This window comes from Triturus cristatus, chromosome 7 (assembly GCF_964204655.1).
Source record: "Triturus cristatus chromosome 7, aTriCri1.1, whole genome shotgun sequence".
Taxonomy (NCBI): Eukaryota; Metazoa; Chordata; class Amphibia; order Caudata; family Salamandridae; genus Triturus; species Triturus cristatus.
The window spans coordinates 117,263,413-117,276,580 of record NC_140590.1 but is presented as its reverse complement, the minus strand read 5'-3'; the positions used below and the strand labels follow the sequence as shown (position 1 = coordinate 117,276,580).

The 13,168-nt window shown below is 44.6% G+C and overlaps 1 protein-coding gene across 1 annotated transcript in view; it reads left to right on the top strand.

Annotated features, from left to right (window-relative positions):
- The window catches only part of LOC146808979 (myeloid cell surface antigen CD33-like), a 262,011-nt gene that overhangs the window by 198,053 nt on the left and 50,790 nt on the right, over window positions 1–13,168 (top strand). The window contains exons 4-5 of the mRNA XM_085615777.1: window positions 6,388–6,502; window positions 11,453–11,543. Coding sequence (XP_085471903.1) covers window positions 6,388–6,502; window positions 11,453–11,543 — 206 coding nt within the window. The remainder of the gene's footprint in view (window positions 1–6,387; window positions 6,503–11,452; window positions 11,544–13,168) is intronic.

The window sequence follows — 13,168 nt, the reverse complement described above, 5'->3', positions numbered from 1 at the left end:
GCCCAAAGACGAACGCTTGACTAGAGTAGTGAGTTCTGCATGGCATAGGTGCATGCCATTGTCAACATGAAACTCCATTTCTAACAGCCACCAAATTAGTAGCCTGTCAGATATGTTGAAGGCCCATATGAGTTGTGGGTCCACCGTTTATCTGCAAAGAATTGACAATTTTAACATTAATCAAGCTCCAATGTTAGTTCTCTCAAGTCGCATACATTTAAAAAAAAAAACTTTTTAATCAATGAAATGGAAGGTAAGTTTATAGATGTAGTACAAATTACCTATAGATCCCCAATAGGGAAATACATAACACCATTTTAACTATCTTGTGATACTGATTGTCCACTCTCAAACCATTATGGTGACACAACTGTCGCATAGCTAAAAGGGTGAGAAAAACCAAAAGAGAACAGCACAGAAATACCATACTCACGTCGTGGGATAATGTATGTTAATAGATTACATATTGGCATGCTTTGATGTGATGGGTTGTGCTGTTCCTTTTTGGTTTTTCTCACCCTTTAGCTGTGCGACAGACTATTCCACTCTACTCTGTTCCACTCTACTGTACTACACTCTAGGACAATAGACTTTACAACACTCTCCTCCTCTGTTCAACGCTCGAAGACACTGGACTCTACTATTTGAAAACACATCTTTATTAAAAAATAAAAAATAAAAAAATACAATTCAATGAAAAAAATCAAAGGTTACAAACCAAACTCAAACTACTCAAACTTCAAAAAAGTTATAGTTATAGCTTTCATTTTCAATGTATCCACCATTTTCAAATTGTTATGAGTAGCATACCTTGTTACACACTCACTTCAGCTTTCTAATCAAACTACATTAACTATAACTCACCACTCTACCATGCACTGTGTTGTGACAAATGTTGTCAATTAAAGAAGTTAGAAAATGTTGTTATGAACGCTATGTTTTCAAATGCAAAGAGTGCCATCATGTGGGAGATGTTTTAACCCTTTCTTAAAACACTGCCACAATTTGCCCTTGTTAGACCTGGGGGTCGCTAGTTGGCTGAGGTAGGTACCTTGAGCCAAATAGGGACCCTTACTTCCACGTCAGGGAAAGGAAGGACTCCTTCTCAGATAGCCCCCCTCACCTCCTTGGTAGCTTGGCACGAGCAGCCAGGCTTATCTTCAAGGCAAGTGTGTAAAGTATTTGCAACCACGCTCTCAGTAATCCAGTGATGACACCACAAATAGACTCCACACGAGTTTCATAAAATGAGTATACATTTATATAAAAAGATATACGATGAGACCACACGATGTAAATCAAACATATGCGTATTTGTAATATTCCTCCTGGCCGGTTGTTAGGCCAGCCAGCCCTTGTAAGTTCTGGCGATATTAATGAGCAATTCCAGATGATCCACTGTAGTCCTAATGCAATGCTATGCTGTTCGTAATGCTAGAATCAGGCACTTTGCAATGTAAAAATAATGCAGTTCGTTATGCTAGAATCAGGCGCTTTGCAAAGTTAAAAGAATGCAGTTCGTTATGCAACAATCAAGCAGTTTGTAATGCCAAAATAATACAATACGTAACGCAACAATCAGGTAGTTCATTATGCAACCTAACACAATGCGTAATGCAACAATCAGGTAGTTTGTAATGCAAAAATAATGCAATGCGTAATGCACAATCAGGCAGTTCTTAATGCAGAAATAATGCCATGCGTAATACACTAATCAAGTAGTTTGTGATGCAGAAATAATGCAGTTCGTAATACGACAATCAGGTAGTTTGTGATGCAGAAATAAAGCAAAGCGTAATACACTCCAGCACTGATCACGGTGCCTTCAGCGGTCTCTCCGACACTCATAGTGACTCACGGTCAGCTTCTGTCAACAGATGCTCCCACACGGATATGGGGTAATTGCAGCTCCATACTCCGGCCCCGGTACTGCCACTCCTTGGCAAGTACGGGCCGTGATACGAGCCGAAGCAGAGGCTCACGCTGCAGGAATGGGAGAGGCCAAGAGGGTCTCTCTCCTAGCCCGCACTCCACCCCAGGCGGCAACACATGTTCCCTGGGGGGTGTGACCTCGCTCTCCTCTCCACTTCCCACGACTTGGGCCTCCGATGCAATCTTTGTGGATTTCAGGCAGTGGAACTCGGGCACTCTCTCTACGGGGTTGGTTCGAGGTCCCGCTCTAGCAACGGCGGGGTCGGGCCGGCGGATCAGCTCCTCTGGGGCTGCCGGGCCGGGCCGCTGGTGCTACGTAGATCTCACGCTGCAACAGGGCACACGCAGACAGAGTCACTGAGACTCACTTGAGCTTCGGTTGTGCACGATCACAGGGCACTCCTCACGAAGGTCTCAGGCTGCACGAAGCACACGCACACAGTGTCGCTGAGACTCACTTGAACTCTGGGTGCACGATAACGGCAATCCTCATGAAGGTCTCAGGCTGCACAAAGCACACGCACACAGCATTGCTGAGACTCTCTTGGACTCCGGGTGTGCACGATAACAGGGCAATCCTTACAAAGGTCTCAGGCTGCACAAAGCACACACACAGCATCACTGAGACTCACTTGGACTCCGGTGCACACGATCACAGGACAATCCTCACGAAGGGCTCATGCTGCAAAAAGCACACACACACAGCATCGCTGAGACTCGCTTGGACTCCAGGTGCCCACGATCACAGTGCAATTCTTACGAGGGTCTCAGGCTGCAAAAAGCACACGCACACAGCGTCACTGAGACTCTCCTGGAAACTTTTGAGTTCCTGAGTTTCTGCAACAGGGAGCCAGCTCACCTCGGGCCCTTGGGGATAAGTTACTTCCAGAGACAGCACACAGCAAAGTCCTTTCAAACAAGGGGACACAGCACACAGCAAAGTCCCTTTAGCCTCTCCTTGGTTAAAGCAGCAAACTGCAGGCCAGCCCCAGAACACACAGCAAGGGTCAGTCCTGTCCTTCAGTTTCTTCAGCTGTTTCTTCCTTGGCAGAGGTTTCTCTTGACCACAAAGTAGGTTCAATCCTTCTCAGTCTTGATCAATCCATTTCTCCAAAGTTCATGGGCTTCAGCTCTCATAGTTATACCCCTAAATGTTTTTGAAGTCTTTGTGTTCAGGGGGGCACTGACCCCTGTTCAAACCAGTTCTGGAAGCCTCCCTGCCAGTGACACCTTCTTCCTTTGATTAGTGGGGGTCTGGATTCTCAATCACTCAGCATGAGATGGGACCATTGTTTTATGGCAGCAACCCATGCCTCATCACCTCTAGGGGCTACTCCTCCCCCCTACACTCCAGATGCAGGTCAGCCTGTTGCTGTCTCACGTCCTCCCCTGGTTCAAGACATTCCCCAGATCCTATCACTTTCCAATCCAGACAGTCAATCCACAACCAGGCAGAGACACACAGAAATGTTGGAGCACAAAAACCCAGCCACTTCTACAAGAGTGACTTCTAAACACACAATGCAAAAAAACACCCTCATAAAAAGATGTGTTATTACATTGTGAGTTCAGAGACACTAAACCTCACCTCTCCATCTTAAGCCTCAGGGAAGATAGGCTGAAAAGCATATTACACAGCCTTCCCATTCTATCCTATGGGACAGATGGCCTTTCAATAGTGAAAAATGCGAGGGGGAGTATATTACTGTCAGCACATGGTACACACCTTAGTACATTTCCTAACTTTCACGTGCACTGCACCCTGCCCAGGGGGTACCTTGGAACTACCATAGGGGTGTCTGATGTGCATAGAAAGGGAAGGGTAAGGCCTGACAAGTGGATGTACTTATCAAAAAACTACCTGAACGAGTCAAGTAGACAGGAACCTAACCGGGAGAGACAAAAGGTGTAGGAAACAATTTGATCCTTAAGGACACCGTTTTCAGAAAGAAAGGGAAGTATTATCTCTTTCTATAGTCCCCTCACTCACCAGGGTTTCCCCACGGTGACATGCTTCATCATAGGGGTCCTCCCAGTCCTCTACGGACTGAGGTGTGCTACGACTTGCGATGTTACGTAGGAGCACTAGAAATTTTGTGGACTATGTGTAGTGCAAGTGAAGTAGTGGTGGAGTGGGAAAATTAAAATAATCAGCTAGTGGGCTACAAAATAAACTTTATTGGTGCTCTAAGCTGAAAAAATTAAAAACGGGGTAATACGACAAGGGACCCTAACTGTAATGGAAAGGTGTGCCTAGCATATCTTGAGGTCAACTAGTTTCGAGCTCCCCAGCTCTTCGTCAGGACTACACTGGGACCAGCCCAGTGTCGAGAAACTTGCCACTCCTAGTCAACCTTTAATAAGGTGCAATAAGTGTGATGCCACAATAGTAAGGCATGCGTTTTTTTAAAAAGAATACATGCGTAATGTACGTTAGCACAATGGTTTAGGAAAAAGCAACACTGTGCCTCATGGTCACTGGAGGGGATGCGGAGATCTCGTACATTTGTACATTGAACCCCGCATACTTCTGACACCTACTCGAAGCCAAACCTCTCGGACCGCATGCGCAGAAGTATGCGGGGTTCAACGTACAAATGTACGAGATCTCCGCATCCCCTCCAGTGACCATGAGGCACAGTGTTGCTTTTTCCTAAACCATTGTGCTAACGTACATTACGTATGTATTCTTTTTAAAAAAACGCATGCCTTACTATTGTGGCATCACACTTATTGCACCTTATTAAAGGTTGACTAGGAGTGGCAAGTTTCTCGACACTGGGCTGGTCCCAGTGTAGTCCTGACGAAGAGCTGGGGAGCTCGAAACTAGTTGACCTCAAGATATGCTAGGCACACCTTTCCATTACAGTTAGGGTCCCTTGTCGTATTACACCGTTTTTAATTTTTTCAGCTTAGAGCACCAATAAAGTTTATTTTGTAGCCCACTAGCTGATAATTTTAATTTTCCCACTCCACCACTACTTCACTTGCACTACACATAGTCCACAAAATTTCTAGTGCTCCTACGTAACATCGCAAGTCGTAGCACGCCTCAGTCCGTAGAGGACTGGGAGGACCCCTATGATGAAGCATGCCACCGTGGGGAAACCCGGGTGAGTGAGGGGACTATAGAAAGAGATAATACTTCCCTTTCTTTCTGAAAACGGTGTCCTTAAGGATCAAATTGTTTCCTACACCTTTTGTCTCTCCCGGTTAGGTTCCTGTCTACTTGACTCGTTCAGGTAGTTTTTTGATAGGTATATTAGTGGAGGGTGAACCTAACTTTAACCTCTACTTTCCCCTTATTTCTGGATAAGTGGATGTACTTGTCAGGACAACATGGCAATTTAAAAAACTGCTCGCAGGCACTGCAATGGCAGGCCTGAGTTCTCTCTTTAAGGCTACGTGTGTGGGTGGCACAATAAGTGCTGCAGGCCCACTAGTAGCATTTGTATTACCAGCCCTGGCACACACGGTGCACTTTACTAGGAACTTCACTCGTAAGGCAAACATACCAATTATGGACAACCAATTACCATTACACAGGGAGCACTTGCACTTTGACACTGATCAGCAGTGGCAAAGTGCCCAAAGCATCTAAGCTGGCAACATCATGTCAGAAAAAAGGTCTAGGGGGAAAGCAAAACGTTTAGGGAACTTTAGCCAAAAAGGGCCAAACCCAACAGCCCTGTAGTGAAAGATAGAAGGAATGTTTTAAGCACAGGTAATTTCATTCTTGCACTGCATTTATTTCCATTATGGGGGCCCTGTTTCAGTCAGCACTGGGTGCACACAATGAAGGAGCATAATGGCACAGACTCGAACTGTGCACCTGATGCATGACAAAGCCATTGTTGGAACACCCGTTAGAATGTAGGGAAGGATAGAATGTAGGGAAGGAAGTGTTGGAGATGAGGGGTGTGGGGTAGAGATAGTTTGCTGCCAGAGAAAGTGCATAATTCTGAGTGTCCATATGTGCCATCATGTAATCTCTTTCGTAGCTACATAGGTGACAACTGATTTGGCTCTTTGGTTTTCACTAGCTGTTGGTCTTGAATTACCATGGAACAACCCCATATTTAGACCTGCAAGTTTATCTTCTGACACCAAATCATTGCTGTTGCATTCCACTTAAATGGGGTTCCAATTGAGGAATTCCACAACATTCTCACGATCAAAAGAGAATTCATATATCTGCTATTCCAAGGATTGAGAAGAACATACACAAAGGTAGCAAAGCGATTTTTCTGGCTCATATTCTTTTTCTTTTCTAGTTGTTTTTCACGATTTAAGATCTTTTCAATTACTCTATTCCTGTTTCAGGAAGAAGACCCTGGTTTGTGTCATGCTAAGTACATTAGATGGGTGTTGAGCTTGTGGGTACTCTCCAAGGTTTTGAAGGTAGAATGTGAATAGTGATGTGCAATAAATAGATATCTTTCTTTCTATTTTCAGTTAAGGAAGCCACAAACCTGCCCCTTGTGCCCCTGATAGGGGGAGCAGTCGCAGGTCTTCTTGTCCTAGCTGGGGTGTGCTTGTTGGCCTGGTTGATGAGTTACAAGGTCAGAAGGTAAGTTCCTCCTTTCTAAATTCTGGAAAAACCTTTTTTACCAAATCTAGTCACATTATCTAATCCTGTGTACAAATGAGTGAAATAGAATTCATCCTGGCTCCGCTCTACTCTTCCAGGGACAAATATCTAGCAGCCTCTTTTTTCAAAGTGCTATTTGTGTGCACACACTCTAATGCATGTGCATTCAATCCCCTTTGCAATCCTCATATGCGACGCCAGGCTTTACAAACCCTCTCCATTTAGACACAGATGTAAGTTAACCCCAACACTTACCTAATTTTATACAATCCCTCAAACAAGTAGAAATGCATATTCATACATACCAAATTCATATGTTCATTTATGTGCATTCAAACCCCACTGCCCTCAGCCATATACATTCATACCAGCATGAAAGTGCATCACAAATCTCATGCACAATCTTATACACCATGAAGCATGGGCATTCCGAGCTTTTGATACTGCAGCCATACATTAGCGTATAACCCTTGTGCATGTACAAACAATTGCTTATTAATCCATTCACACATATGCACAACTGTGTGATTGTTTCTGCAATACATTAGTCAGGTATATACATCTCCTTCTGCATAACCATTAAATCATGAAGCAAATGGATGAAAACATCCTTTCCTGTGTGTTCAATCTTACGCATGTGTACAAACTCATAGGATTGCACATAAGAACCCCAGACATGTGTAGTCATATGCACTACAACCCTCATGGATGTATCCGCCACACAACATGCATATACATTCAAAACTTCCTAATTATGCATGCAATCCTTCAGGCATCTTTATTTATACTCCGTCATGTGCATACAAATCATCATGCAAGTGAATTCTGACCCTCACACGTGTACATTTCATCTGTGTTGTCTGCTCCCTCTGAGATTCAGCTGTGCTGTATTGAAGCATTTATAGGCCACATTCTCCTGCTGCTGACATAAAGCTCTCAGATTTTCATTGAGATTCTGGACGCCTTCTTCACAGTGAAGCGGTACAAAAGGGGGTGGTGATGGACGGAGCATCAGAACCAATCAAACACTCACACCCAGATCTGGGTTTGATCCATCACCGTTCTTTAGCCCACTCTGCCACCCCAGTTCAGACATGGCTATATGCAAATCAGTCTGACCCTGTGCATTTGTCACCCCGAGTGGGACGGGTATGCTCAGACGTGAGTCCCGTGCTCTCCATGCCACTGGAACCAAGCTATCCAGGCTGAAGAGGGGTGAAACCCCGAAACCGGTCCTAGGATGCTTGTTTCCAGTCCAGGGAGGACCTGGCTTGGCAGTTCGGGCTGGACTGTTCCCATGTGGCACAGGGTCAAGACTGATTTGCATATGGCTGGGTTCAAACTGGAATGGCATGGTGAGCAAAAAAACGATGGATTTAGGCCCAGATCTCTGTACTGGGGTGAATGTATGACATTGTTCTGCATTCTGTCCATCAATTGTTGTTTTTGCATTTGTCACCCCGAGTGGGATGGGTATGCTCAGACGTGAGTCCCGTGCTCTCCATGCCACTGGAACCAAGCTATCCTGGCTGAAGAGGGGTGAAACCCCGAAACCGGTCCTAGGATGCTTGTTTCCAGTCCAGGGAGGACCTGGCTTGGCAGTTCGGGCTGGACTGTTCCCATGTGGCACAGGGTCAAGATTGATTTGCATATGGCTGGGTTCAAACTGGAATGGCATGGTGAGCAAAAAAACGATGGATTTAGGCCCAGATCTCTGTACTGGGGTGAATGTATGACATTGTTCTGCATTCTGTCCATCAATTGTTGTTTTTGCATTTGTCACCCCGAGTGGGACGGGTATGCTCAGACGTGAGTCCCGTGCTCTCCATGCCACTGGAACCAAGCTATCCTGGCTGAAGAGGGGTGAGACCCCGAAACCGGTCCTAGGATGCTTGTTTCCAGTCCAGGGAGGACCTGGCTTGGCAGTTCGGGCTGGACTGTTCCCATGTGGCACAGGGTCAAGACTGATTTGCATATGGCTGGTTTCAACCTGGAATGGCATGGTGAGCAAAAAAACGATGGATTTAGGCCCAGATCTCTGTAATGGGGTGAATGTATGACATTGTTCTGCATTCTGTCCATCAATTGTTGTTTTTGCATTTGTCACCCTGAGTGGGACGGGTATGCTCTGACGTGAGTCCTGTGCTCTCCATGCCACTGGAACCAAGCTATCCTGGCTGAAGAGGGGTGAAACCCCGAAACCGGTCCTAGGATGCTTGTTTCCAGTCCAGGGAGGTCCTGACTTGGCAGTTCGGGCTGGACTGTTCCCATGTGGCACAGGGTCAAGACTGATTTGCATATGGCTGGGTTAAAACTGGAATAGCATGGTGAGCAAAAAAACGATGGATTTAGGCCCAGATCTCTGTACTGGGGTGAATGTATGACATTGTTCTGCATTCTGTCCATCAATTGTTGTTTTTGCATTTGTCACCCCGAGTGGGACGGGTATGCTCAGACGTGAGTCCCGTGCTCTCCATGCCACTGGAACCAAGCTATCCTGGCTGAAGAGGGGTGAAACCCCGAAACCGGTCCTAGGATGCTTGTTTCCAGTCCAGGGAGGACCTGGCTTGGCAGTTCGGGCTGGACTGTTCCCATGTGGCACAGGGTCAAGACTGAGTTGCATATGGCTGGGTTCAAACTGGAATGGCATGGTGAGCAAAAAACCGATGGATTTAGGCCCAGATCTCTGTACTGGGGTGAATGTATGACATTGTTCTGCATTCTGTCCATCAATTGTTGTTTTTGCATTCTTCACAGTGAAGGCACTGTTGTATATTCAGCAGGGTGTTGAAGATGAATTGACCTATCAGAAGGTGTGTGATGCAATGGGATTGCTGCTTTAGGCACTGAGATTGGTGACAGACTTAGCCACATTTAGGAAACTCCTCAAAAACTGGCTATTCAGTCAATGAACGATCACTCCTTAGCATCACCCCTTAGCAGCATCTTGTCGCATTAGCACTTGGACATGTCAGTGGGGTTGCAGCGAAGGCTTTCGGAAGCGCCAGGACACTCTTGTTGAGTAGCTGTGCGCTATATAAATGCCTTCATTCATTTATTCATTCATTCTTGAGTTTGTGTGGAATGGTGTGCGTAATGACACACTTGGGTTTCTAGAGCTTTAGCCATTAGAGGCTTTGATTTTGGCAAAGTAGTTATAAATGGAAGTCCCATATCCTAGCTGTTTGGAATAAGAAGGCGTTTCCTCCAAAGCAAGATTTAGTGGAAGGACAGATAAGAGTAGAGTAAATTGAAGAGTCCAAGATTTCTATAGGACAGATAACAGTATACTACATTTAAGAGCCCTAGATTGCTATAGGACATATAAGAGTAAAGTGAAGAACCCTGGATTTCTATTGGAAAGATGAGTAGAATGAATTGAAGAGCCCTGGTGTGCTATAGGTCCATGGCATTGCCAAAAAAGCTGGGACCAAAGCTGTGAATGGTACAATGAGCTGCACACTTTGCTTTGAAGTACCTTATATGTCTAGTCAGCGAAAGGCAGATGAAATATGTGAGCTGATGTTGAGGGTAAGGATTATCTCACAACTGATTTCTGGTTTCTCTCTGGATTCCCTTTAGCTTCTGAATCACTTGGTTGCATGCGCTGAGGTATACAGCTCTGGTGTAGCCTAGTCGGGAAAGTACTGTGCTGAAGGTGGTTTGCACCACTGGGTCAAATCCTAGGCAAGGTGGGATTTGATATAGGTATCTCATCATTTAAAATAATCCCTTTATAACGTGATGCTTTCAATAAATGAAGGACTGGTTTGAGTCCATGATCACATTAGATTCACTATTTGAAATCACTAGGTTAGTATGTGGGCCAAACAGATGTTAGGCAGATGATAGGTTGCCCATTCAGCAGAGATATCAATGTTTGATAGATGTGTTCACATCCCTTGATCTACCTCAAGATAGCATTGGCCCATCACACAAGAATCTAACTGGGTGAGCTGTGAAGTTTTACCATAATGTGTGTGCCTTCAACATAGTTGCAGCAGTTGAGGTTGGAAGATCAACTCTGGCTGTGGTGTAATGTATATGACAAAGAGAAGTCGGGTATGATAGAACCTTGAGGAACTACTGCAGTTGAGGTAAATGGGTGGCAGCAGAATGGAGACATGGTTAGAATGAGGGATAATTTAGCCAAGAAGGAAACAATCCAATGAAGTACGGTGCCTTTCTTTACTGTAGCTCCCGCTCTACATAGCAGAGTGGAAAGGTGGACCCTGTCTGAGACGATTGGGTGATCCAGCAGCAGAAGCGCTGCAACTCCATAGACACCACTGGAGAATTGATGTAGTCACCTTTTGCAGATGTTGGGCTCCTGCCAGTTTGGAATCCTGTTTGGATGCTGGAGAGAAGACGATTCACTTCTGTGTTAGCTGATATTAATATGCAGGCAGCCTGCAGTTTTGGCATTTGTTGCACGAGAGCATTGGGTTGGGGCCTGATTTTATTAAGTAGTTTTGTCGTAGGCAGTTTTGATTACACCACGTTTTAGGGAGTGGCAGCTGAGCTGATCACTGAAACTCTTGTGCATCCAAACTTTCATGCGTTTGATGGAAACCATCATACTTAAGCGTACAAACACGAATGCAGGTGCAATATACTGGCTATTGATACAAGCTATCCCAGTGGAGCACATTCTGACTTCCATGCATGCACATGCAAACCCCCAAGCATGTCCATTACACGCTACTGTAAGTCCACTCCATCACTCATCGACCTTTGGTCGAACATGCATACACTGCCTGCCAAGGCTCATGCAGATGAATGCAAGCACCCATCAAACACCCTTACACTCTGTTATATGTTCGAAGCGACATGAATCTAGCACACAGATGCACACTGATTAGCAGTCACAGATTAATCAAAGTTTGGCGGACTTTACATATTTTGCATATGTGGATTTGTTTAATGCAGGGCAAGGAAGGCTATCAAAGAAGCTGGTGGCAAAAACGAAACAGTGACTGACGCTCTCCAGATCTACAGTGTAGTTGACAAGACCCAAAAGGTATGTGTATAAGTCCTTATGACAACTCTGAGCTAATGGTTGGACGAGCTACATAGAACTTAATGGTAGAGAAGACGTAATGGGCCTATGCAGTGCACGTGCTGTTCTACCCACTCATGACACAATGGTGTGTTTTCTTCTTTAAACTATGTAAACCTACATTGTATTGACCCTGGTTAATGCTATACACTAATACTGAACAGCATGCCGATCCCTGACCTACACGCATCAAAAATCTATCGTAAAAAGTTGAAACAATTAAATAACAAGCATTGGCAAAGCCAATAGGTCTCGCCTATGCGAGGTTATTGGATATATCAATTGTTTTTGTGGGGTTATGTTGGCTTTTTATTGTATAACATTGTATGCCCTATTAATCAATATGAAATTGTAGTATTGCTTGTCATGGTAAAGTATGTAATGGCCTGCTATTGTATAGAATGATCTGTCATTATATTTTATGGTATGTCTTGTCATTGTCTAACATTTAGTGTTATGGTATGCATGCATGGATTGGCTGAATTAAAACTGTATGTATGTTTACGACTGGGAAAATTTAACTAATACTTCAGAACTTGAGACGTGTTATGAAACAGGAAAAACAATGTTATGGTGGCACAATATTGTCATTTTGAGCATAGATAGGGGGAGAGGGGGTACAGGGGGCATAAAGCCCTATAAAGATTACCAGGCACTGCTGACATCTAACAAAGAGAAAAAGGATCTATTTTTCCCAACGCACCCTTATGTATACAGTGCAGTTTTGTTTTTTACGTTTAAGAAGTTTTGTTGAAAATGGGATTTATGAACTCACTTCAAAATTGCACATATGAAAATTGGCATTGAGACATGTCACACATGCTTGAACATCCCCTCTTCACCAAATACGGATTTTTACCTTCTTTTTCTCGGTACAGTTGCAATTATAGGTTTCCCTCTTTCTTCCAAAAGGCACTAGGCGAACTCCTAACAGAAACCATTTAAACCATATACATATTTGCAATTTTTATACCAGCATTTGTAAAGCGCACAGCTACCTCCAGAGAGGTGCCCCGGCGCTGGGGGCCATCGGGAAGATTAAGCGAGCTTGTCACAAGGTGCTTGGCTAACCTGCCGCCGGCGATCAAACCGTGAGCCCCCGTGTTGCGGAGTCAGCCGTCCTGGCCGCTGCACCACACCTCTTCCAGACTCTTTCACTATTAACTGTTTAAATATAGAAGTCGCACCATTTTTTATTTGTAGTCCTTTTGAAACAGCAGTGCACCAGCTTGCCCCTCCCTGAAGTTTAAAACACCCATGTGGACACAGCTCGCACCTATGTTGTTTTGTTCACCAGCACACTGTGGCTTTAAATATATGAGCAAAGAAACCTGCTCTTTCTAAAAGGAACAAGGAACAAGGGGAAAGGGGCTGTGAAGCACATGCAGCTGATTTCCTGCATTGCTTTGGTGTGTGTGTGGAATCTGAGTGGCAGAGTTAATAATGACAATCAACTGGAATCCTGAGGCCCAGAATCAGAGCTGAGATTAGTGATATGTGTAAACCAGTGAAGAAAAAGTTTACCAGTTCACAAAAGCATGTAAATGGACTTATAAAGAGCAGTCAAATACTCCAGTGAGGTTGAG